The sequence below is a fragment of the Haliotis rubra genome, unplaced genomic scaffold (assembly GCF_003918875.1).
Source record: "Haliotis rubra isolate DU_JTF1 unplaced genomic scaffold, ASM391887v1 Scf626, whole genome shotgun sequence".
Lineage (NCBI taxonomy): Eukaryota > Metazoa > Mollusca > Gastropoda > Lepetellida > Haliotidae > Haliotis > Haliotis rubra.
Genome location: NW_025767331.1, coordinates 361,953 through 387,728, shown reverse-complemented (window position 1 = coordinate 387,728; position 25,776 = coordinate 361,953). Strand labels below are relative to the sequence as shown.

The 25,776-nt window shown below is 37.3% G+C and overlaps 1 protein-coding gene and 1 non-coding gene across 2 annotated transcripts; both read left to right on the top strand.

Moving 5' to 3' along the window:
• Positions 1 to 825: 825 nt before the first annotated feature.
• Positions 826 to 16,844, top strand: LOC124256360 (zinc finger protein Eos-like). The gene is given in 6 exon segments (XM_046690362.1): positions 826 to 909; positions 5,284 to 5,481; positions 5,484 to 5,740; positions 5,743 to 5,757; positions 6,837 to 7,211; positions 7,213 to 16,844. Coding segments are annotated over 5 exon segments (1,584 nt in total). The 5' UTR covers positions 826 to 909; positions 5,284 to 5,366; the 3' UTR covers positions 8,035 to 16,844.
• A 2,434-nt stretch (positions 16,845 to 19,278) lies between these two features.
• Positions 19,279 to 19,350, top strand: Trnaq-cug. Its single transcript has one exon. It is a non-coding gene; the product is annotated as a tRNA-Gln (tRNA).
• Positions 19,351 to 25,776: the final 6,426 nt, after the last annotated feature.

The following is a 25,776-nucleotide window of genomic DNA, read 5'->3' as shown; positions in this document are numbered from 1 at the left end:
ACTGTTTATTTTCTGTATCAAACAATATTAATTTTCACTGAAAAAATATCACGTTGCATGTCACAAAATATATGTTTGAAGATCATCGGCTAGAAATAGACATGAAAGCATCTGAACTGTTCCAGTAATTGTGACATACAAACTATTGTGACCTCATGAATAGTGGGTGAGGTCATTGTGATGTCATGAAAAAGATTTGGAGGCGCATTTACTTCTGCGTCTGGGTAAAAGAAACTCCTTAACCGGTTCTCCAATTTAACTTTGGCTGGCCATGATTAAAACAGACAATCACTTTTGGAGGACCAGGAGATAAAAAAACAAAAACGAGCACTTTGGGAAGGTTATATATTATTGAAATAGACATGCTTTGGGGGCGGTCGCATGTATACCAACGAGGAGTGTCATACATATGAAGTGTTTATAGACATGCGTTGTACCTAATCTTCAACCAGGATTAACTTTAGAACCCTGAATTAAGATTAACGGTGATTATTGTATTAGGGTTGTATGCCACTTCACTGACCACAGAGGACAAAAGGATAGTAAATATAGTTTATTGGTAATATTCGAATAGAAAAATATTTCATTCAAATACTTTAAGTATTACATTGTCAGTTTTTGGACATTCGACGTCTCTAATAACGTATTGTATTAAGACATATATTTAAAACTATATATGATTTATTTTATATAGCGGAACATAGATTCGAGAAATAACATAAAATCAGTTCAGCGAGCACTGTGATATTTAATTAATGTAAATTATCTGTATATGTAATTACAACAACCGAAAAAGCTCTTGCATCCAACCCGACCGACCCCATCTCGCTGCACCCTAAATACGAAATGCTCCCTTGGACACGTCGAAACAATCTCCTCAATACACCGTGGGAAACTGCCGACACTCTGGTGAGTTTTCCGCATTTGTTTCGTTTCCGGGCTTTTAGGGATCTGTTCAGTTTTGTACAAGCTACATGTTGACTACCACATCGATTATGAATGGATGCTGAAAGGGTTCGACGCAGAATCAGCGCAAACCCGTAGTTTGATAATGTTCTTTCAACATGCAACAAGCACTAGAAACCCTTTTGACCCTCTGCAGCGAGTTGGGGGCGGTGACTGGGTGTATTTCCGCATTGAAAGGCTCTGGCTTTTGTCGTGTTCAGCGAGCGTGTGTGCGATACCTTCTGTCTCGGTATAGTTGGTTTTAGTCTTTCTCTCACACATAGACTGATTGAATTTGCAATTATTGGCATATTTACTATATTTGGGGATTCGTTTTCATGTCTGTTACTAATTTATTCCGCCAGGAGTCGCTCTGGCTGGGCCCCTAGGGGTGGCAATATGGCGATGTGAGTGAAGATGCGATGTGCTTATTAAATTGCAGTGGGGCCTGTTTTGTCAACTTTCAAGCTAAATTGTGTCACATAGAATGTTCTTATTGTTCCCTAATCCGGTACGAATACACTGCTTCACCCTGATTGTATTGACTGTTTGCACAAGGGGCTTCGAGGGATTAAGGGAGCAGTCATTATTTCGTATAACCAACAGGTGCTCGTCTGCTTGGCTCTTCATTGCTTAGGAATGCTGTTTGCTATAATCAATTTGTCCAGAATCTAGGCAGACAGCTCTTCACATTTTGACTCTTGTTTTAAGTGTTCACGTTTTATGTTTACTTAATATATGAATTATCTATGATATTAATAATAACATTGATAATAATAATTATCATCAATACCATTACCACCTTTAAAAGGTCACATGCAACGTAAAACACAACTTTGCAGATTCTGATACCTTTCGGGGTGGACTTACCGAAACAAATCATCAAAAATGCAAATTCAACTTATAAAGTTAAAAATAACGCGATGAAAAAAATGAAAATCAGAGTAAAAACAATTCACTAATTTTCCCCCAGCGCTTGTTTTGTTGATATTTCACAGGCGCGAGCTTTTTATATGTTATGACAGTAGATTACCGATTTAACTGTTTATGTAATTTCATTTGTCTATTTTACCACATGTTCTTCTTACCGAGTAACTTTCTCAGTTCGATACTTAAAAGCAATGTCGTTATTTAGCGTTGACAGAATTTCTAACTGTGATATAGATATGTCGTTGTCACAGACAAAACTCAATGTCTATTTTATTGACACCTATGTGTCTGCCCGCCTGTCTGCAAATGACAATATTCAATACACAATTTCAATCACTGACCACATGCAATTTGAACTTAACACCTATCAGGCTATACACCATAAACAAAATGCATTGATTTATGGCCCGAGTTCAGTCTCAGTCACATTATGTAATTACACAGACAGGCAGGTGTGATACTTGTACACATGACATGTTATGATGTCGGTTGATTGCAAAATACACAAAAAATGAGCATGTATTTACAAAACCCAACATCTCTATATACGGTGTATATACACACACAATGAGGGCATCTGCAAATGAACCAGCCGTTACACTTGAGTGCACACCAACCCGCTCTGACTGGGTTCGGTATCCCGGCTGCTTCGTTTCTAGGGAAGTAAACCCAAGTACTAAATATTGCACTTTTGATTTGCGATTGTCCGCTTATAATTTTGTTTATATGTTTTTTCATAATCAGCAATGCATTTCATATTTCATGAATAAGTGATAATTGTGTTTTAATTATGTTTGATTTTTTGGTTGCATGTGACCTTTAACATGTATAAACTCATGACAGCTGGATCTGGGTTAACAAGGAAAGATACAAGATACAAGAGAGATTACATGTTTGTTATCACTGAGGCTTAGCATCAGAGAAGATGAGGACAAACTAATTGCTATACAGACTTTACTGCTTTATTGACTTTGATCTTTACACCTAATTAGTGTACATGTATTTGCATATTAGAATGATAAAAGCAATGTGTACATCAACAACAGTAGATACAGAGTGATGTACACAAAGATAATATTTAGCTTCTAACAGACATGTTGTATGGATATAATGTCATAACTTACACAATTGTTTTACATTCTGTGTTATAAATATCTGAATTAAGTTAAAAACTGTTGACTTACTTCAATAATATGGATTAATTACAGAACTCTAAGATGATAATACACAGGGCAAATAAATATGAAATGAAACTCGTCTTCAACATTATCTATGCCATGGTTATACCCAGGAACTAAGTTCCAGTTATTTATACCTTCCAGTTTCAATAGCTAACTTATGTGATGATAGTCTAAATTTAGGGATACATGTTTTCTCAGTAATACTGGTATTGTTTTCCCTAAGTGATATTGTAAACTAAAAGAATTTAGCTCTACATACGTTTTTCACTTAGATGAGTCAGAGTGTTGACTGCTATCATATTGTATGTATAATAAGGACCACATTTGGAAATATAAATGATACATATCGAACCAATAATTTTAATGTTCTGTCTTATTTAATTTTCTTCAACTGAAAATTTATTTTGAAAAGCAGATCTGCCTGTGTGTTTTCTGCAGGCTAAAGTCAGGTGTAGGATGTCACTATATTTCGGGAATTTTATATATTATGTACTTTGTACAGCAAGCAATGGTTTAGACATAATAAACCATGATTAAGGGAATTAACTGATTGTTTAAGTTTTTAAAATGTGATACTCTTAACAGGGAAGCAAAATTTTGTGCAAAGCTAAGATAAGATCTGTGGGTAAAATGCGCATGTAAAATTCACTGTTTACCAGTTAAATTTGAGTTGCATGCACTACACCTTGCCCATTGTAAGTTATCATTGTTGTGAGCTTAATAAGAGCTATAAATATAAATGTCAAATGAGATAACTTGTCTGTAAGTAACATCCTCATAGCTTAATAAAGTATCTTCAGCACTGATGTGTGAAGCTATTGAGCTGGAGGCAGGCAGATGCTTGTGCATACAATACAGATCTGTGCTGATAATGTGGTGATACCTTGACTTCATTTCAGTGTTGATTGTGTTGTTTAAGTTTGTATTATCATGGTAAGTAGTTTCAGAATTGTTGACGTACAAGTGTTTGTCTTTGTTTGAGTGGCATTCTAGAAGTTGGTGGTACAGAGATGACTAGACTTTATGGTTGATCAGCTTCTTTATTCTCAACATGAAGAAGTTGATCATCCATAAAGTCTTGCCATCTCAAGTATTTGTCAGCATTCATCCCTAATTCAGCACAAATGTCACTGGTATCAAAAGTGTCCCAATTTATAATATATACACAGTAAACTACGTAAATAATAAACTCGCTTATAATGAACTGATGGATAACATTAACAAACTGTTTTTGTTTTTTCAGGCCACTTGTTTCATATTATAGTCAAAGTGCATGTTAGTGAGTGAGTGAGTTTTAGTTTTATGCCACTTTTACCAATATTCCAGTGGTATGTTGTGGACACCAGAAATGGGCTTCACACATTGTATCCATTTGGGATCGAACCCAGGCCTGACGAGCAAACACTTTAACTACTAGGCTACCCCACCACCCCTCAAAGTGTGTGTAACCAACTATGGTCACAATGAACTAAACTTAGTGGTCCCTTTAAGTTTGTTATAACTGTCGTATACTGTAGGTATATATTGTAACAAATAGCTATATTTAACCTGTATTTCACTGATAGCAAGATGAATAAACAGGAAGGGATTGTAATCCATATTTATATTATCTTGTTAAAATTGAATGTAATCTCTTACATGGTAAAAATAGGCCAATCTCTGAATATAAGAAAATATGAACTGTAACGAATCCCAATTTTGAACAAAAAGCGACTTTTTCCAAATTGGCCTGCCTTGGTTAATTATAATTTAGAATCGTGGAAAACACCTGGTGTGGTACAAGACAACAGACATTTAATAGGAGGGTTTACCAATGGCCTGGTGGTGTACATAGTGGCAACAGTGTTACTCTCATGTGCGAATCTGTTGCTCGTGGGAAACTTCCCAGATTTACTGTGTTGATGTCATTCCGTGGCTCTGGATTTGTGACTGACTGAGTTTTGGTTTTACGACGCTTTTAGCAATATTCCAGCTACATCACGGCGGGGGACACCAGAAATGGGCTTCACACATTGTACCCATGTGGGGATTCGAACCCAGGTCTTTGGCGTGACGAGCCAATGCTTTAACCATTAGGCTACCCCACCGCCCCCTCTGGATTTGTGAACATGTACATCCCTTGTCACATGAGGTTTTCCCTGCGTTGTTTTAAGTGAAATACGGTTCCAGGTCGAGTAATACCATATTCAATCACAAAAGTATTTTCATACATTTCTTTTGTTTTTAGTAAACATGGAACAAAGGCGTTGGTGATGATGACTTTTCCAACTGGCTATACCTGGGACCTGACCTCTGACCTGTAACCCCAGGATGCGACCCAAAGGCAGCACTAAAAATGCAGTGCAGGTCATCACACGCTACATGTGTCGATTCTGTGGCCGGCAGTTTCAGAACCTCCAAGAGATGCAGACTCACACACAAGTGCACTTCAGCGCGAGAAGCCTCCACACGCTTGCTACGTGTGTGGCCGCACGTACCGCACACCATCCAAGCTACAACGACACGTGCGGGTACACAGTGGGGAGCGCCCATATGCCTGCTCCATCTGTGGTAAAAGGTTCACACGATCAGATCATGTGAAACAGCATCTGAAAGTGCATATGCCACAGCGGCAGAAAAACGTGTGCCGTTTGTGTGGGATGAGGTTCATGAGGAGACAGACTCTTCAGGCTCATCTACGAAAAGCCATGGGATTGTTCAGGTGGGTAAACATGCTTTTGTTTATTTAATTTGTCATTTAATGCCACACTCGGCAAGTTTCCAGCTATTTGATTGTGGTCTGTAAATAATTGAGTCTAGGCCAGACAATTCAGTGATTGACATCATGAGCATTGAAGTACGCAATTGGGATACAGTGACATATCAACCAAGACAGGGAACCTCACCACCCAATCCCATTAGTTGACTCTTTCAACAAGCATGGGTTACTGAAGACAAATTCTAATCTGAATATTCACAGACCGTGTAGGCATGTAAATGTTATGATTTTTTTGTGTCTGTTAATGTTACACTACCCTAATGTTTTGTCAGTCTGTGAAACGTTCCTGGTAGTATTATGCCCTGCTTGTCATCAGGAGCTTTCCTATGAAGAACTTTTGGTTACAGTATGATGCATCAAGGTTTGATGCAAGGATCATATAATTATTTGATGATACGTTACATTCAGTCTGCAACTTTAACTCCTAGTCCAAAGCCCAAATGTATTAGAGGTTATTTTGGTCTAGCTTCAAGGAATGATTCATGGAACAGAGATGCCAACTCATACGATTTTATCGTAATCGTTACGAAAAAACAACACAAAATACGCGACTACGATAGTAGTAAAAATATACGATTTTAAAAAAAAATACATTAAATTATCAATAGCATATGTACAATACACAATAAATTGCAACCACATTTTAGTCAGCATTAAGTAATATATGGATACTTACTACTGATTTAGGTGAGTACAATGTTAATAACAAGTTCTTAGAATATCTATATATTCTGTATTAAATATGACAATTCTTTGGAAAGGTTAATACTAATTTTTGCCAAAAATACTAGTTTTTGCATCATTTTTTGGCCAAAATACTAATTGGGCTGAATTAGGGTTGGCATCTCTGATGGAAGCAAGTTACCCTGAAATATTTTCTGACCTGAATAGCAATAACAAATAGATCCTCAATTACCAATCCTCAGGATACCTTTTACTTGCTCTATTGCCAGTGTGCATATCTGTTAGTGTCCAGACTGCAGTGTAAAACAAGAGTGACTAACACAGTTTTGTCTGTCCAGGTTTTCTCTTGTAACCGATGTGGGGAAGCATTTGAATCAGCGCTGCAGCTACACCACCACAAGGAGACACATAGCAACATCTTCTACGGACACAGCAGTGACGGCCTTGATGCAGAGGGGGGATTACCGATAAGCATCAAACGAGAGCCAGGAGGAGAGGGGGGAGAGGCAGAGGAGAATAGACCCATTCTTGGACTTGCCAAATTTGGCCTTGGACCTCAACCAGATGTCAAAGAAGGCCTGGATGGACAAGTGAGGGAGGAGAGCAACAATCCTGCAGTTATGGCCAAACAAGCTCTTGACATGGCCTTGAAGGCGCAGGAAGAACCAGAATACTCAGAGGAAAAACCTAGTCAGGTTAATGGACACTTAGGGGGAAGATGATGATATCAAGTCGATTGTTATTGACAATGACATTGCGGAACAGGATGATGAAGATGTGGAGAATGATAATGATGGGCCATCTGTTTCAATATCTAACTGTTTCTCCCTTGCCGAGGGTGAGAACTCTATTGCCGATGTAGATTTAAAAGAATTGGAAGAGGTCAAAGCTACGACATTCAGTGACGGTATGAAGATGATCCTGATTCCTTCAGATCCAGCTGATGATGACAAATCCGAGGATTCTAATGAAGAAGCAGATGACGCTTCTGATAAAAAAGACGATGAAGAAGAAAAGAAGGATGATGATAATATTCTTGTAAGCAGCTCAGCAGATGTGTCATCGTCTAGTAACCACAGAAACCGAGCATCAGGTCATCTCATCTCCCTCCTTCCAAAACCACCACCAATCATAGCAGCTCCATCAGTGAGAAAAGAAACCCTGAGCAACCAATCAACATCATACACCAACATGCGAAGCCTTTTAACAGCAGCACCAACACAAAGCATTCGACCATCACGGCCCGAACCGCCTTTGCTCTGTATGGGAGTTCCAGGATTGTCAACAGCAACAGCAGGAGGCAAAAGTTCCGGGTTTCTGTTCGGGAAGAAGATGATCCGATGCGATCACTGTTGCATTTGGTTCGAGGATCACTCAATGAGCCTTCTTCACATGAGTCTCCATTCGGCCGACCCGTCTGATCCTTTCACGTGTCGCAAGTGTCTGAAACGTCTCGGTAATCGCCTGGAATTCATGGCTCACATTGTCTGGCATCTGGACCCCAGCATGGAAGAGAGACTTATGAAGAACAGTTAGTCACTAACAGTCCACTCAGATATCTGATCATACTATGTATTCCTAATCAGAATATATCAGAAGGAAAGGTGTATGGATATTTTCTATAACGACTATAACGATTAAAATAAGAGACTATCAACAAACATATTGAGATTGATACTTCAACCAGATGGCTTGGCCACCCTTTAACAGCTGTTTGTAAGAGCTGGTTGTGGTAGAGTCTGTACATTTCACATGCCGCTTTCCCACTTCCAAAAATTAAATTGACTTTAGTCACTGAAGGGTTCTGTAGGAAATAGTTTTGGTTAGCAATAATTCATAGACATATTTCAAGCATAACTTAGGATTGCTTTCATGTTTAGAATTTCTCATCGATATTTTTCAAAATCTATAAAATTACATTAGTAATTATTTTGTGTAGAGAACACAGGAAAATAATAAGTCTGAAATTCTTCTTTTAAATATGTAATTGTACAAAGAAATGTGCAATATGTTCCATAACCATGGAATGTCAGAATCATCGAATATTAGGTGAAGTGACTGCATCAAAATCAGAGGTTCTGAGGATCACAACATAAAAAATTAATGACAAATGTGTTATTGAATTGCAATTACATTGATCAGAAAGTAAGCACATTTGTACCTGCAATCACAGAATCTACTCTCATATACTTGATAGTATAGAGATCTAGCCTTGCAGAAACCTATTTCTTGGAGATAAAATAATTTGATATACAGGTGTACATTTCTGTAGAAAGCAATTACCAGTTGGAACAAAATGTACACAATAGTGGAATTGGAGACAAAAGACAAATACAATTCTCAACAAACAGCTGTAAAAGGATGCAGAAGTATCCTGTTGAATATACCATTTAAATTAGTAAAGGAAATAATTATTTCAAAAACTGATAATACTGTATCTGAAAATGTAGAACATAGTTTATTATATGAAGTGATAAATTCTTGTTATTTTACTGACTCTGTCACATGTACAGAAATGTACAGAAATGATGGGTGGCATAAATAAGTTAATTGGGCCTTGTTGATTAGAATGAAAGTCTCTTGTTGTTTCTGGTTTGTTTTGAAAATATTAACCAAGAAAGCACTGTATGATCAGATATATAGGTGCTTTGTGTTTAAACAACATGTAATTATGCACAAATTATCTTGCCCCGTATATTATAGATGCTGTTTGTCCATGACATACAGGTACTTCACTGGAATATTAATCAATGTTTCATGGTGTGATATATAATACATCTAAGCAATTTTAGCAGAGCAGAACCTATAATTATATCATAATATGTTTCTTGTTTGTGTATTGTTGACTTCTGAAATGTGCCTATACACTCTTTCTATTTTGTACCCTCAAGTACTTGTTGCAACAATTGTGATATGACTGTTATTGATTGTGGGTTCCTATTTCATCACTGACATTGAAGAGTTATCTCCCTTATATCAGTGATTTAAATCTCACTGGAGATATTTCCAGATTGGTGATCATCGTTTATATGTAGGAAATTATTCATGATATTGAGTTACCTTTTTTCATACACCTGTATTTTTGGAAATATTTTGAATGGGTGTTTTTAGTATGGTTTCTTTGGGAATATTTGTAAATTTGACAATCTTTTCATTCAACAAGCTTAGTTTTCATCATAATTACATTTGATTGGATGTATTTTTTAAATTTGATTTTTGTAAGAATTCGCATAATTATTGAGGATTACCTTCAATGATCTTATCATGCCTATTCTTAAAGAAACTTCCTATTTTATGTACAATGCACTGGGGCTGAAATGGTTGCCTGGTAGTTGTAGGTGATTATTCAAATACTATGGGAGTTCACCCCTTCTCAGTTTTTTTTAAATGAACACCATGACAAAGTTTGTTCCTTATGTTTATTTAATTGAATACCCTGGTCTTAGTTCTGCAATCAGATCTTAAAGACCAAGGATTTGATGCCTGGGAGAAGTGTGTGATTTTTGTTGGAGACGGAACATATTTTCAGACACTTAGACATTATGAGTTTCTCTTAAAAGAGGAGCCACACAATTGTATTTATTTGAACCATATTAAGACATGTCTTTTTGGGTGTAACATTTAGGGCTGGGATGGGTTACCCGAGTACTCATGTTGGGTAAATATTTAGCATTACCCGGGTCCTGACTAAGCTACACGGATCCATTTCATCACGACTGTCTTGTGTAACTCAGTCTTATATATTACGTAAATTCATTGAACCAAAATAATGAACCAATTTACTGTTTATGTTTCTTTTTATATCATAAATATAAGCATGACAAAATCACTCATTCAAAATAAGGCTTTGTGTTACATTGTCAGCAATTTGGACATTTAGACGTTGGTGTGTCTCTCAACCAGTGAAAGGCCATCATGGCCTTACTGACAATTACTAGGCAAAATATCATACTTCAAGTGAACATTATTTGATCACTGCAATAGCCAATTTAGTTTAATAATAAAATTTTTTGACATATTTAATCCTTGGAATTTCCAATTTATAAGGAAGCAAATGTATGACGCAGTGATGATGAAATGCAGTTATGATATGCTCACAGGAGAAATCTCCATTGTGTGTGATGTCAGTTTATCAAAATATGACCAAACTCTGATTAAAGCTGAAGTGGGTCTAACTTTTGTACTGGGTTCTTAAATTTCGACCCATCCCAACCCTAGTAACATCAGTCTTCTTCAGTTCACCAGATATCAATTAGTTTAGTAATTCAAGCTGAAGAATATGCAGCTTATTGCATTTGAATAAAGAATACTGGCACCTTGACTTCAAAGGTGAATATATGAATATTCAATGAGCTGTACAAGGCAAGTTCAGCCAATGTGTTCTTCATTGTGCCTCTAAACTTCACCCAATTCCTGCTAGTAAAGAAAATATCAATTCTCTGCGTATTCCATTGGAAAGTTGAAGTTTGTATTTATTTCTCATTAACATGCATTTGTAAAACACATTCTTTGTATTTTTTCTTGTTTTTGTACGCACCACTGCATTACAGTGTTATAAGTGTTTTATATATGTATTTTTTATACAAAATCAAAGGGTTTTTTTCCAAGTAGGAACCATCAGTTTGATATGTACCAGGGGTGTGGAAATACAAGGATAAGTTTATCAATCCTGAAAGAAATGATTGTTGGAAAAGTAGAAATTTACTATTTGTCATTCATGGAAAAATATAGTTGTTTTTTTTCTAAATAGTAACTAAAATCAAATTTCAGAACAGTTTGAAGGTTTTATTGACCAAGATGATTTTATAACAAAGGACAGATCTCTTATAGAAAAACTATTGCCAGAACATTCCTGGAATACAGAGTATAATCCACAGACTCTGGACATGTAGATTGGGCCTAAAGCTGGGTCTAGCCAAGTACTACCCAGGGAACCTAACAGCCTTTTACCCAACTCTACCCACTTACCAATAGCAGGTCTCTAGACATTGGTAGAAAATATCCAGTCGGGAATTGTTAGACTGAAGCCTTGAAAAACACTTAGATTCGGGTAAAATAATACCTGCACTTTTATGCTTAATGTAGCTGTATCTTTATTCAAACATATAGAAGTGAAGAGGAATGAAGGCATAGTAAGAATAAAATATGACTTTGGAATATAACCATGCAGTTTTAGTGAATTTGTGTCATGAAACAATATTGTGTGACCAACCAAGGGTCTGGTAGTTTGGGAGGGACTCTGGTCCTACTCAGTATCCACCCCCCTGAACACTTAACTTGTCCCTCCCAGCCCTATTTTGGACATTTTACTTGTCCAGGGTCTCGTTCCTCAAAGCGATCGTAGCGCTACGACTGTCGTAAGTCTATGTTAAAGTATGGGAGTTACGATCACCTTAGCGCTACGGTCGCTTTCAGGTACGGGGCCCAGAGACAAGTGATCATTGCTTACATTTCCACAGCCCTGGACAATACTACCATATTTAACCATGAATCACAAATGCACATTTAATTAGCATGTGCTAGTGTTTGCATCATTGTCATTGTTTTAGTTTGTTGCATGTTTTCTTGCATGACTGTAGAGAATATACAGTAGATCCTATTTATTGTATTTGTATGAGATTATTGTTAATTATTGATATTTTGTCTTATTTGAGTGTTTGTATTTAAGAGCACTGTTTTCACATTTTAAAAGAGGGTCAATTTAGATGCATGGTAGACGGAAAGTGAACACAAATAATAATGTTATCTTCTTTCTTTGTTTCTACTGGTTTCAATATGTTTTTGTTACAAATTATGAGACAGGGATAACGGGTAGCCAAGTGGTTCAAGTGTTTGCCCATAACATCAAATATCCAGGTTTAATTTTTCACAAGGTTAGAAAATTTTATGGCCGTTGTTGGCATTATCCCCTGTAATATGACTGAAATATTAGTAAAAGGTGTAATATTGTTCACTTTGAGAGGTTACATGCAAATAAAGAAGACATACTTGTGACCATGGTAACAGTCTGTTACCCACTGCTAATGTACAATTGCTGTGGGACCAAGCGTCAAATGATATCACAAAACTAATTCAATTATGTCAGTCATAAGCTATTTTCTTAAGGCAGGTCTCAAACAAAGGAGACTTTGTTTGTTTTCAGTGTTGTAAGAAATATTGTTTGCATAATAGTTTATGTAGATGAAGAATAGAGAGAAGGGACAATGAAATTGGTTTCCAATATAATGAAATTGAAAGATATTCTTTTTTTAACATGATGATCGGATGAAATTTATTCAGTGTTAATCAAAATGTCAAACTTTTGTCTTTGAAACCTAGTGCTCTAGAATGATTACCTGTATTTAAATGTGTATGTGTATACATGAAATTCAAGCATAGTACATTTTAAGGCGATGTGATATGAAAATATTTGATGCTATTGTATGGAAGCCTTCTTTTTATTTTATTTTATGTTGTTTATTTAATCTTATGTTTGTGTTTACTTTTACCTGTTAATTACTCTAAATAATTTAATCACCTTCTGTAATTTATCACGTGTCTTCTAGTCTTGTGGTAGCTTTTAGTTGATATTTATGAAGGTTTGTTAGTCTGTCAAGTCAAATATGGAACTTTGATAGTGAGGGCATGTACTGATTGAGAGTACACTGGGAAATTGTATGATTTGTACAATTGTTTGTTTTTAATCAAGGAAAAAGTATATATTGGTTATTTAAGACATTATAAACAAGAATTATTGTGACAGTCACAAAATATTTTTATCGCCCAGGACATTGTTTATTTGCCAGACAGCAGAATGGTAGTATAGTGTGTGCTGGAGATAGATGTTATAGCTTGGATATTAGCCTGATATCTGAATTGAACAGATGTTTTGGCTTTGCAGTTCTTGATTAGTGGTTGGAAAAACACCACTTACTAACAGGACCAAAATTATATTCCAGTTTAGTCCTTGGTTTTTGTTCAACTTATTACATATAGGGTTATGGCTATTATGAATGCCTCCTCGAATATATCGGTCTCAAGTTGTTGACTTGTAATTTGCAGTAATTTGCTGTGTGGAGTTGTGTCTCTTTGGTCATGACAGGATCCGCTGGTCTTGAGTCCTGGCTCTGCACCAATTATGACCTTAGTGTGCCTACACCATTCCTATGCTTGAGGGTTTCAGCAAGGTGTTGGCTTGCTCCAGTCCACACATTATATGAACATGAACTGTTATAACTTAAATTCTTCTTGACTGAGCTGGCACTCACTCATTCACTCTAATTGAAGTAATTGAAGATGACATTATATTGGTCAACATCGCAGTCTCTGTACACACGGTTGTATATCCAGCAGCATCGGATGGTTAGCATTTGTCAAGATGTGGTGTAAGGGAAGTAACTCTTAAAACATATTGTAATGCAAATTTATTGAGAACCTCAAATTACCTGCATGTACCTGTGTTCAAGTCTGTCTCATAAATATTTTGTGTGAAAGTATAGGAACATTCTGACTGAGACTAAGTAATAATGGTTGCCTGAAACAGGTACATTAACTGTTTTTGTCCCTGGAGAAGAAAGTCCAATTGAGGTGTTGGTCATACTTTCGGCAATTGATATAGAATTAACATTGTATTCTGATGGTGTTACTATAATTGAAAATATCTAATACACAACTGCCTTGAGTAACCTGCATCTGTTAGGGGGCTGGTTCGTAAGTTACAGCATAATGTAATTCTGCAGATAGGAACCGAATTCATATGAGACATCATTGTATTTGATCATGTCTGTGACTTCGGTCAGGTTGGGCCATTGGAGACAATATCATTTTGCCTTAATGATATATCCGAGATATATTTGTGTAAATGAGCTTTGTGTGTAAATTCAGTTTGGTAAAGTGTGCTGTTTGGAATGAGACATTGTAAAAATCATTGTTTTGCTGATCAGGCCTCGATTTCTCGAAACAAACTTAAGTCTGTTTCGAGAAATCGGGGCCAGGTCATCTACAGGAAGACTTAACAGTGCCAATTTGTGATGTTGGACTACTCGTTTTGAGTTCAGTATAGCCAAGAAACTTGCATGCATCTTTGTCAGTAGTGACCCCTATTGTACTGTGTCTGTAAATGTCAATATACGTGTTTGCTTTGGCATCTTTAGATGTCATCTTTGGGAAGAGTTGAAATTCTGTACTGAAACCTATTAACTGATACAGCAAATGAACCTATCAGGATCAATATTCATCCTCAAAGTTACATTGCATTTCACAAGTAATAAACCTTTATCTGGATATGGAAATATTGCTAAGACCACTATAATTTAAATATCTTTTGATGGAATAATAAGCGTATGTAAGGTATTAACCAACAGTGCTGTCTGAAAACAGAGGCGTACTTCATCAGAAACTGTTTGTCGTGTTGATTACCTCGCAGTTAACTGAAGCCCTATAAACAGTAGGGTTACAGGTGCGAGTTAAAAAGCCAAATGTCCAAATCTCTGTGCATGGATTCTGTGCATGGATCCTCCCTACTCCAGAATCATCACCCATACCCGATAACCTATCCCTCCCTACACCCAACCTTCCAGAATCATCACTCCCTACCCCACACTAACCTGTACATACCCCCACACAGAACCCTGCTTACCCCTACACCCAACCTACCTTCCCCAGAACCATCACTCCTCACCCACACCATCTTTCCCTTCCGTGACCCGATTCATTCCACCCGACACTTGTTTTTCCTTACCCCACACCATCTCTTCCTCCTCCAGGACCATCAGTCTCTACCCTTTACCCCCATCAATAAAATACCTCCCCAGCCCACCTTCCATGTAGACAGCTTCTCAACCAACCCATTATAATACCACTCCAGCCCTTCCTATCTTTCTAATATAGTGGTCTTTACCATTTCTGACTGTACCTTGTGAGTGCCTATCAGCTGTTCATGTGATGTTTGCTAGAGATTCACCAGTTGCTTATTATATGTTAAAAATGTAAAGCTGGGTGAAATCAGTAGATATATTCCTGAAATCACATTTTGCACATTTGTAACCCAGATATTTTCAATCATTGTTATTGTAGATCCTTCAGTGGTATAATGTTCATTTTGCAACCTGTTTCTTTTTGTTGCTTCAGTATCCACCTGCATTTACACCCTTGATTGCCAAGCCAGCTCCTCCTTGGTCAGTGGTAGCTCACCCATGATCATAGTGGTAGCTCACCCATGTTCATAGTGGTAGCTCACCCATGATCATAGTGGTAGCTTGTAGCTCACCCATGACCATAGTGGTAGCTCACCCATGATCATAGTTGCAGGTCACCCTTGATCAGTGTTAGCAGACCCTTGATTATAGTGCCAGTTCACCCTTGATCAGTGTTAGCAGACCCTTGATCATAGTGCCAGCATACCCTTGATCATAGTGCTAGCACACCCTTGATCATAGTGCCAGCTCCTCCTTCTTCAGTGTTAGCACACCCTTGATCATAGCAGCAGCTCCTCCTTGATCAGTGTTAGCACACCCATGATCGTAGTGACAGCACACCTTGATCATAGTTCCAGCACACCCTTGATCATAGTTAGCACACCTTTGATTGTGTTAGCACACCCATGATCATAGTGCAAGCTCACCCTTGATCATAGTGGCAGCTCACGCTTGATCAATGTTAGCTCAGCCATGATCACAGTGACAGCTCAGCCATGATCATAGTGACAGCTCACCCATGATCATAGTGACAGCTCATCCATGATCATAGTGACAGCTCACCCATGCTCGTAGTGCTAGCACACCCTTGATCATAGCAGCAGCTGACCCTTGAACATAGAGGCACACCTTTGATATTAGTGATAGTGCACCCTTGATTATTGTGCCAGCTCACCCTTGATTCTAGTTTCAGCTGAACTTAAATCACAGTGCCAGCTCACTTTTGATTGCAGAGCTTGCATCATATTTATTGGTAAATTAATTTTGTTTAAAGCCGTAGGCCTAAATTAACCTATTCCTGTGTCAGGAAATGGTTTGTTTGGAAACTTCCAACAATACCAGAATAATGAGAGAAGGATTTTGTTTTGGTGTGTTTAATTTGTGTGAATAAAAATTAACAATTTGGTGAATCTGTCATCGAGAAGTTTTCTTTGCACAAATCAAGACACATTTTATGTGGGTGTTACCACTGAAATGTGTGAATTTAGTCTGTTGAGTAGTTTATGAATCTGTTTTGAAAGCCTTTTAAACACTTTCACTTGTTTGAGTCAGTTCTGTGCTTGAGTCTGTTTTATTTTATTATTCGTTCACAAATTACCCTTGAATATATCTCATCACCTCCACCGTGTCAACTTCATTGTTTATTTATGGTAAATAAACACTGTTGAATTATTTTGGTGTTCTTTTCAATAATCCATCTGTCACGAGACGAGGGCAAGGTAAGTGTACAAATATAGCCAGGAATTATATCCTTTGTATTGATTCTATTAAACAGCAAAGACACCGGGGAGACAACTAAACTATCCTCACTGTCCAGTTTAGCCCAGTGGTCAAAGCGCTTGTGACATTGAAAAGCCCAGGCATCTAATATGAGGCTTTGTGTTCCCAGATGCAAATGGAAACTTCGGCAAAACAGACGTGTGTGCAAATGTCAGGGATGGCAACAGGAAAATCTATTTTCAGCTGAAAACTTAATATTGTGTCATCGAAAGGGGGGTTGAGGGTTTCTCAAAGGATTTAGACGATTCACTGAATTGATCAATTTGAAAATTGCCATCCCTGAAATATAGGTATATCATCTAGTCTCCCTTTCTCTCCCTCATATAGACAACAGTAGTTTCTTGACAGGCATGTTGTCTGGGGCTGTATCGATGCATTGCAATTGTTGAGTCTCCAATAGCAATTAATCGATGGTAGAAACAAAAAACTATTGATGCATCGATACTATGTGTGACTATCCATAGTTTAGATGTTTGGGTGCAGACTTACAGCTTCACTGAGTTTATGCTTTAACTGTTTACTTGATTTGGGTTTGAAGTTTCTTGTCACCCATTAAAAGAGACTGAACTTACTTCAACTTGTTTTTATGTCATATAAACTATACATTCATTTGGGAAATGACTTCAAATGAGACAATTCAAGGAGAAAAAAACTATTATAAGTGGGTCGCAATAGCATGTTGCAATAGACGATCGCTATCGCAATGGTTGTTTCCCCCTCACCCCTAATGCTGTCACTGCAGTGTTCCAAGATGACACATGAATTGCTCTAAAAACATTAATGTTCATGATGTAACATGGGATAGTTCGTACCCCCAGAGAATCATACCAAAACCTTCTTTGCAGACTTGTGATCAACTGGATGACCAATACCCAGAAAACAGAATCCGTACCCAATGAAAAAATATGATTTGAAGTGATTGTTTGTATTCTAAATGGGGTGGTTGGGTAGCCTGGTGGTTAAAGCGTTCACTCGTCACACCGACGACCCGGGTTCGATTTCCCACATGGGTACAATATGTGAAGCCCATTTCTGGTGTCCCCCACCGTGATATTGCTGAAAGCGGCGTACGACTGAACTCTCTGACTTGTATTCTAAACTGTATCTGTCCACTGCAGCATGTTGAATTGAAAACAGATTTAACATGTTAAACGGATACATGGGCGGATCCAGGAATTTTGAAAGAAGGGGGTTCAGTGGGTTGGAACCCCCTGAAACACACCCCCACACCCCCCCTATTGACTCCGCCAACGCAAAAAAAACAACTTCAATGTGATCTTAAGTCATTTTCAAAAGGGGGGTGAGTTTAGTTTTACGCCGCACTTAACAATATTCCAGCTATGTGGCGGCGGTCTGTAAATAGTCGAGTTTGGACCAGACAATCCAGTGATCAACAGCATGAGCATCGATGTGCGCAATTGGGAACTGATGACATGTGTCAACCAAGTCAAGAGAGCCTGACCACCCGATCCCGTTAGTCGCCTCAAGTACGACAAGCATGGGATACTGAAGATCAATATTCTAACCCGGACCTTCACGGGTAAGCATTGAATGTAAGAATGCAAAATGAATAAATCTTTGAAAAATAACATGAATAAATGTTTGGAACACAAAACTGAAAAAATGTTTGAAATCTAAAAGGAATAATTGTCGGAAATGTATAATGAATGTATGTTGAGAAATATAACAGTGCTAAGGATAAGCTATCAAAGTTCAAGGATCCATACGTGATAAATCAAATATAAGAAAATAAATATATCTTTTGTAAATGAAGTAAATGGGTACGTGTCATCCACATTTGGCAACGAATGATCCATATTTGGGTACGTGACGATGACCTTCGCGAGATTTGCGATGGGGTCTTATGTACAGTCAAGACAAGATCCTGCATTGCATAGATCTACCTCGCAGCAGACAGTTGCTGGCGACAGCACACCATGACTAAATTTGTCCAGGCCAAGGCCACTTGCTTCCCGAACATCACACAATATTTAAAGTTGTTTAACAACCTTTCAGTTCCCGATATATACAAGTTATGTTCCCGTACTATTTTTAAACTGGTAGATATACATATGATCGTTGAGGCGAGGCTCGTCAACTTTCAGGATGTTTGAACTCGGTTATAGCATGAGCACGTGACAGTCACGTGGTTACTGCTGTGTAATGTAACGCGACAAATACGTCGACTTATTTTCCTTAGATTTGTAATATTCACAGGATGGTAGCTGAAGTCCTATTCCAACCATAATCTTATATTCACATCTACAGTAGAATATAACATTATGCAAAAATTTTGTACCACTTATTTTCTTCAGCGTTACATGGAGGTTCTATGGTGTAATGGTTAGCACTCTGGACTCTGAATCCAGCGATCCGAGTTCAAATCTCGGTAGAACCTGAAATTTTTTTCTTCGTGTCTTATTTTACTTTTTATCAAGACTTCAAGTCCGAGTGCTTTTCGTAATAAAGACGTTTTGATTATCTTGGTTTCGTTTAACTTATTAAATAATTGTTTTTAATCAAGATGTATTGATTCATAACCATATTGAGGGCAGATTGGAAGTGAACTGGTTTCCAACTAATACTACATTATAGCCTATAGTTTGTTTTGTTTGTTCTTTCAAGACTGCACTCAGAAATATTCTAGCTATATGACTGCAATAAGTAAATAGTCCGACCAAGCAATCCAGTGATTGACATCCAACAGAACATGGTAAATAACAGACTATCATGAGAATATTTACCACAGGATAACACACCCTTCCAGGCTTCAAATCCTGCTCCAAGCGCACAAAGAATACTCAAATCGCTAGAAAGATAATAGTCATATGACTTATCCCATCAGGTACCCATCCTCTGATGAATGAACAGAGGCAGTTTTGAACAAACTCACTCTGCAGTCTAAGTAAACTTAGGCTCAGTATTATTCGTTACACTGCTATACTGAGTCTAACAAAAGCTTGTAGAAGGTCGCGTCAGCTAACCTTTGAGCGACCTATGACTGTCCAATCAAATGCAAGACGGACGAACGGATTTAAACAATCAGACAACGACTACTTGTTAGGGTTCGGCGGGACTTGCGAAACAGTTTTTGAATTTTCTCTTCCCTGGTCGCCGACACTGATCTATCAACAAACGAAAATCCGCATGAAACACATATATTTGACCTGCAGTATATACGCTTATGGGTTTCTAATGACATGGTTACTATTTGCTTATCTATTCGATTTGTTTAGGTCAAGGTTCCAACAGTATGTGCGAATGTTAACTTTCGCAATTTGGTAAGCTGTGTTCTGATTGGTCAGTCGAAAAGGTTAGCTGTGTAACGAATAATACTGAGCCTAAGTTTACTTAGACTGACTCACTCTGCTAAATGAACAGAGGCAGTTTTGAACAAACTCACTTGCCCAAGGTGGAAACACATGTATCACATGTGCTTCGTTGTGGGGCAGGACTGAAGTCCCAGCAAGTCTCTGGAGTCAAGATGTCAGGTCACCCATCCAAGGACTCTCCGTGCCCAAGGTTGCCTAACTTAAACTTATTTGTGACCTGAACTCTATGCACAGGACCACACACCACCTCATTGGCACCCATCCTGACCAGATGGCTTTATCTTCCTTTTCATTGGAAAGCAAATCTTTCTATTAAGAATCATTTTCTTTACAATTAATGAAAAAAATATTAGATCAGATGATAATTAAATTTGTTTCTGAAGTGTTTGTCTTGAAATATAGATACACTTTTAAAAATTGCAGCTATTATTAAACGTTTGAAAATGAAATGAAGTGAGGCCTTTCGAACCCTTATTCAAATATTAAGTGAACACACTGCAACATAGTTTGTATTTAGTAAGCAACAGAAATTCTGTTGGACTAAATATACCAAATACATTATCTGACGAAATGCATACCGTCCTCTAGAATAACAAGCTAACATAACTGATGTCGTTGCAGCTTTTGTGCCTGGAACATCAGATAATGTAAACAATAAAACCAATCCATTGTTTGTGTGTAAACAATTGAAATTCTTTTGTTTATTACAACTCTGTCGTTGATTTTTCTATTTTCTGACGTTGATTTTTCTGTTATTTTTAAAGAAAATAAAAATAAGATGATAAAAACTATATATTTATTTCAACAATTCAATATGTCAAAACATTCATAAAAATTACAAACTGTACAACTACATGAATTTGCAGTAATGCATAGCTACAGCTTTATCTAACATGCACATCAAGACCTAAGAAAGAGCCATTGTAAAACTATAGCAAAATACATGCCAAATATCAACAATTTCATGGTAAAAACACGGTGGATTTCAGTAAATGATTAGACAATATCCTTATATTTAATTCATCTCTAATGAAAAACTATCTTAACTCTTTCTCATTTCAAGTAAAAATGTAACACCAAATAGCACTGTGAGTATTTGCAAACAGTTGATTCATGTTACATCTATTTTCCGAAGACACTGACAACTAAATTAAATAGATACTAATTTTTTAATTCAATTTTATCGACCAAAAGATTTGATTAACATTTGATTAACAATTTATATTCAGAGACATTCTGTATCTTACATCTGTTGTTTAACCACTTTAAATACACCTTCTCTCCAGTAACGACACAACTTTCATCACAGGAATATTCTGTTATGCACTGTGTATATATATTGATGTTCTTCATTCAGTACTTACACTACTGTCCACTGTTGATGGAAATGGAATCATAAGTTGGACAGTTCATTTGACCCATTAATGTCGATACAATATGTTTAAAACTAAAAACTAAATTCTGAAAACTAGAGTTGTCTAAGTAGATAGTCATTGTTAATAGGTATTCACAAAATATGATATCTATTCATCAATAGAAACATTTTTTATTACATATTTGTATCTGCAATTATGAAGTCATCCTCAAACATCCAGGGCCTAGATTTTCGAAGCTCTCTTAGCACTAAGATAGTCGTAAGTGCCATACATTAACATTAACTTACAACTATCTTAGCACTAAGAGAATTTCGAAAATCTGGGCCCAGGGCCTTAAGACTCCATTCTACTGTGATAAATGCTCTGGATCCAAACAGACTTTTATGCAAACTGATGTCACAATCTGCATCCCTCTCAGCAGCAGCTCCGTGCAAGATATTTTGTAACTCATGAGAAGACTGTCACTGGATTGTGGCATCAGTGAGATGTTTATCAAATATGGATACAAGATTTATGGTGGTGATTAGGTCAGAATATCTATCATAATGCAATGGAAACCTAAGTCAATGGTTATTCAAAGTTGTTAATTGGGATTAATCAATTTCAATTCAGGGCAGAATATCTAGATTTATGACATGAATAAAGGGCTGGAATTATATGGGTACAATTCGTGAAAAGTAGTTTTGTCTAAGTAGTTTTAGCATATGTTCAGAGTTGGCAAACAGTTAACATGGCACTAAATACCAGCACATTCTGATAGAACATGAGAAAAGTGTTAAGCTACTTGCCTACACAAGTATGTCCGCTACAGTTGGTGCATGTACATCTATACAGTGTGTGAGACTGGTTTTACATCGTTTTTAGCAATATTCCAGCAATATCACAGGAGGGTACACCAGAAATGGGCTTCACACTTTGTACAAATGTGGAGGATCAAACCTGGGTCGTCAGCGTGACAAGTGAACACTTAAATGCTATGTTGGGACACATGCTATGTTGGGACACATCCTCTGGAGTGAGTGAGTGAGTGAGCTGCCAAAGTGGTGACAAGCTTTAGGTACAGTTATATCCCTGTCTGAAATCCCACTGTGGTGTCTTTCATGGGCCACATTGGACGATTTTTCCTGCATTTCCCATGTAGTAAGCATGAGGTACCAATCTTCTCTGGAATCCCTAATGTGGTGACAACCATTCTGAAATCTAAACAGGGTGACAAGCAAGGGGTGTATTGTGAATAATACCCACATTGAGCTTTGACAGACAATCAATGAGCATGGAGACTTGTCATATAAAAATCAATAAGAAATAAAACAACGCAAAGGAAACATACCTCTTCAGGCACACACACAATTGCAAGCCTAAGTAAATTCTGATCTAACTTTGTCCTAAGATACAATCATCTCACATTGATATCTTTTGTGCCATATTTAGATATTTAGCAGCCATTTTACAGCAGTGGACACTAACTATCACACACTCAGTCTATGCATGGAATCAAACCCTGTTTTCAGCATCACAAGCTTATGCTCCAACCACTTGGCTAAGTGACTGCCCCATTATACAACTGATGGGTTCCGAGAGAATCTGCCAAAGAAAACATGTGATGTAGTTTATATGAAAGATTCATACGTGGTCTAATTTCAAAGCCTCATTTTCAGAGTAAAATAGCAATGCTTGAATCCCACCTCCCCAAAAATTAAAATATAAACTAAAACACTCACTCAGTTCCAAAATACAACTGCTAATTGCTATTTATCAAATACAAATCTCATTCCAAAATGTCTAAACTGGATGCACACATACTATGTAACATATTAGCGAATTTAATCTTCACTAATGACATGACAAAATAATCTAAGATGTTATGGATACTGTGTGGGTGCTTAAAAATAGTCTGTGTTGACTAAAAAATGTTTCTTTATTTGCACAATAAAATCTGCATATCATTACCATGCCAACAGTACTACATCTTGTTAAAACAATTTTTAAAATCCAACAACATGTCTTGTTAAAATGATTTTAGAAAATCCAACAGCATGTCTTGTTAAAATGATTTGAAAAAATCCAACAGCATGTCTTGTTAACATGATTTTAAAAAATCCAACAGCATGTCTTGTTAAAATGATTTTAGAAAATCCAACAGCATGTCTTGTTAAAATGATTTTAAAAAATCCAACAGCATGTCTTGTTAACATGATTTTTAAAATCCAACAGCATGTCTTGTTAAAATGATTTTAAAAAATCCAACAGCATGTCTTGTTAACATGATTTTTAAAATCCAACAGCATGTCTTGTTAAAATGATTTTAAAAAATCCAACAGCATGTCTTGTTAACATGATTTTTAAAATCCAACAGCATGTCTTGTTAAAATGATTTACATAATTGTAAAATTATGCAATCAAATTGAACAATGACAACCATGAAGTTGATTGAGTTGACATTGGCTCTTAATAGTCTTGAACTAACTAATCTAATCTAATCTAACTAACAATTATGAAACAAAGGCATTTGCAAATATTTTGATATTCCCTCATGAAACAATGTAAATAATAGATTTGGCAAGTTTCAACATAAATAACAAAAATCATAAAGATGATGAAAGAACAACATTGAAAGCCTACTATAGAACTATGGACTGATTGTAGCCTTGGCGATATGTGTTTGGAACTTTGTTCTGAACACTGTCAATGAAGAGTGGTGAGTATGGTTTTATGCAGCTTTTAGCAATATCCAAGCAATATGATGACAGGGGACACCAGAAATGGGCTTTACACACTATACCCATGTGGGAAATCAAACCCGGTGTAGCAGGCCATTTCTTCCCCGGTCTAAACTTTCCCCGGGGAGAATCTAGCCTAGGCCAAACTGTCCCCGGGGAGGTTTTGTCCTAGGATATTCTTACCCCGGGGAAAGTTTGGGCTAGGCTAAAGTCCCCCCCACCAACTTCCCCCCGGTTTAAACTAGGATATTTTGTTCTGTTTACTATGAAAAGTGGGGAGATTCTGGCCTAGCTAGGCCACTTCTTCCCCACACTTGTTCTCATATCTAAAGGGGGAGATTCTGGCCTACCTAAGCTACTTCTTCCCCACCCTTGTTTTTATAACAAAAGGGGGAGATTCTGGCCTAGCTAGGCTACTTCTTCCCCACTCTTGCTCTTACATCAAAAGGGGGAGATTCTGGCCTACCTAGGCTACTTCTTCCCCACCCTTGTTTATATATCAAAAGGGGGAGATTCTGACCTAGCTAGGCTACTTCTTCCCCACCCTTGCTCTTATAAACCGACAGTAGTTTTTACTTATATTTTGGTACACATTTTTACCAAATAGTCCATTTTTGCCTCTGACTTGGGTGTAGTGACTTGAATGCATACATGTTTGAACGGCATATATCTCTAAATTCATCCTGCTCCTGCCGCCATTCCCATGAAGACACATTGCATTAGTTCTTCATCTGTCCACCATAAGATGTAAACATTCAATCGCACATTTGATGGGTAAATAAGATGTAATATACACAGGTTGCTTGCTCTCTTATCATGCTGTTTATTATCTAATATTGGTTGTATTTATGTATAAATGTAATGGAACATTTTTCACATAAGCTTGTTTACTTATCCATAATCACTTTGGGTGAATGAAATATGATTCAGATATCAATGGGCCAAGTATACCCCTTATCAAACCTTGTCTTTTGAATATAGAATAAGGCAATATAGTGGAATGATAGATGATACAGCATTTGATACAGATATTGAGTTGGGTTGTTGTTGTGTTGATGTTTACATCTGCTTCCAACTGTTAAGAAAGGAGTTTGGCCTAGGCTAAAGTTTCCCTGGTGTAAGTTTGGCCTAGGCCAAAGTTTCCCCGGGGAAGGTTTGGCCAAGGGGGAAAGTTTGGCCTGTTACACCGGGTCTTCGGCATGACGAGGAAAGCTTTACCCACTAGGCTACACCACCTGTCAGTGAAGAGCCCTCTGGTAGATGTCATGTAAATGTGAGATTCATCTTCACACATGGAGACCCATCGTCTACAACTCCAGGGTTTACCTTTCCTTAAACTTACACTAAGCCGTGAATAAATTCCTGTGCTTCGTGCAGATGCAAACTGCCTGCCCTT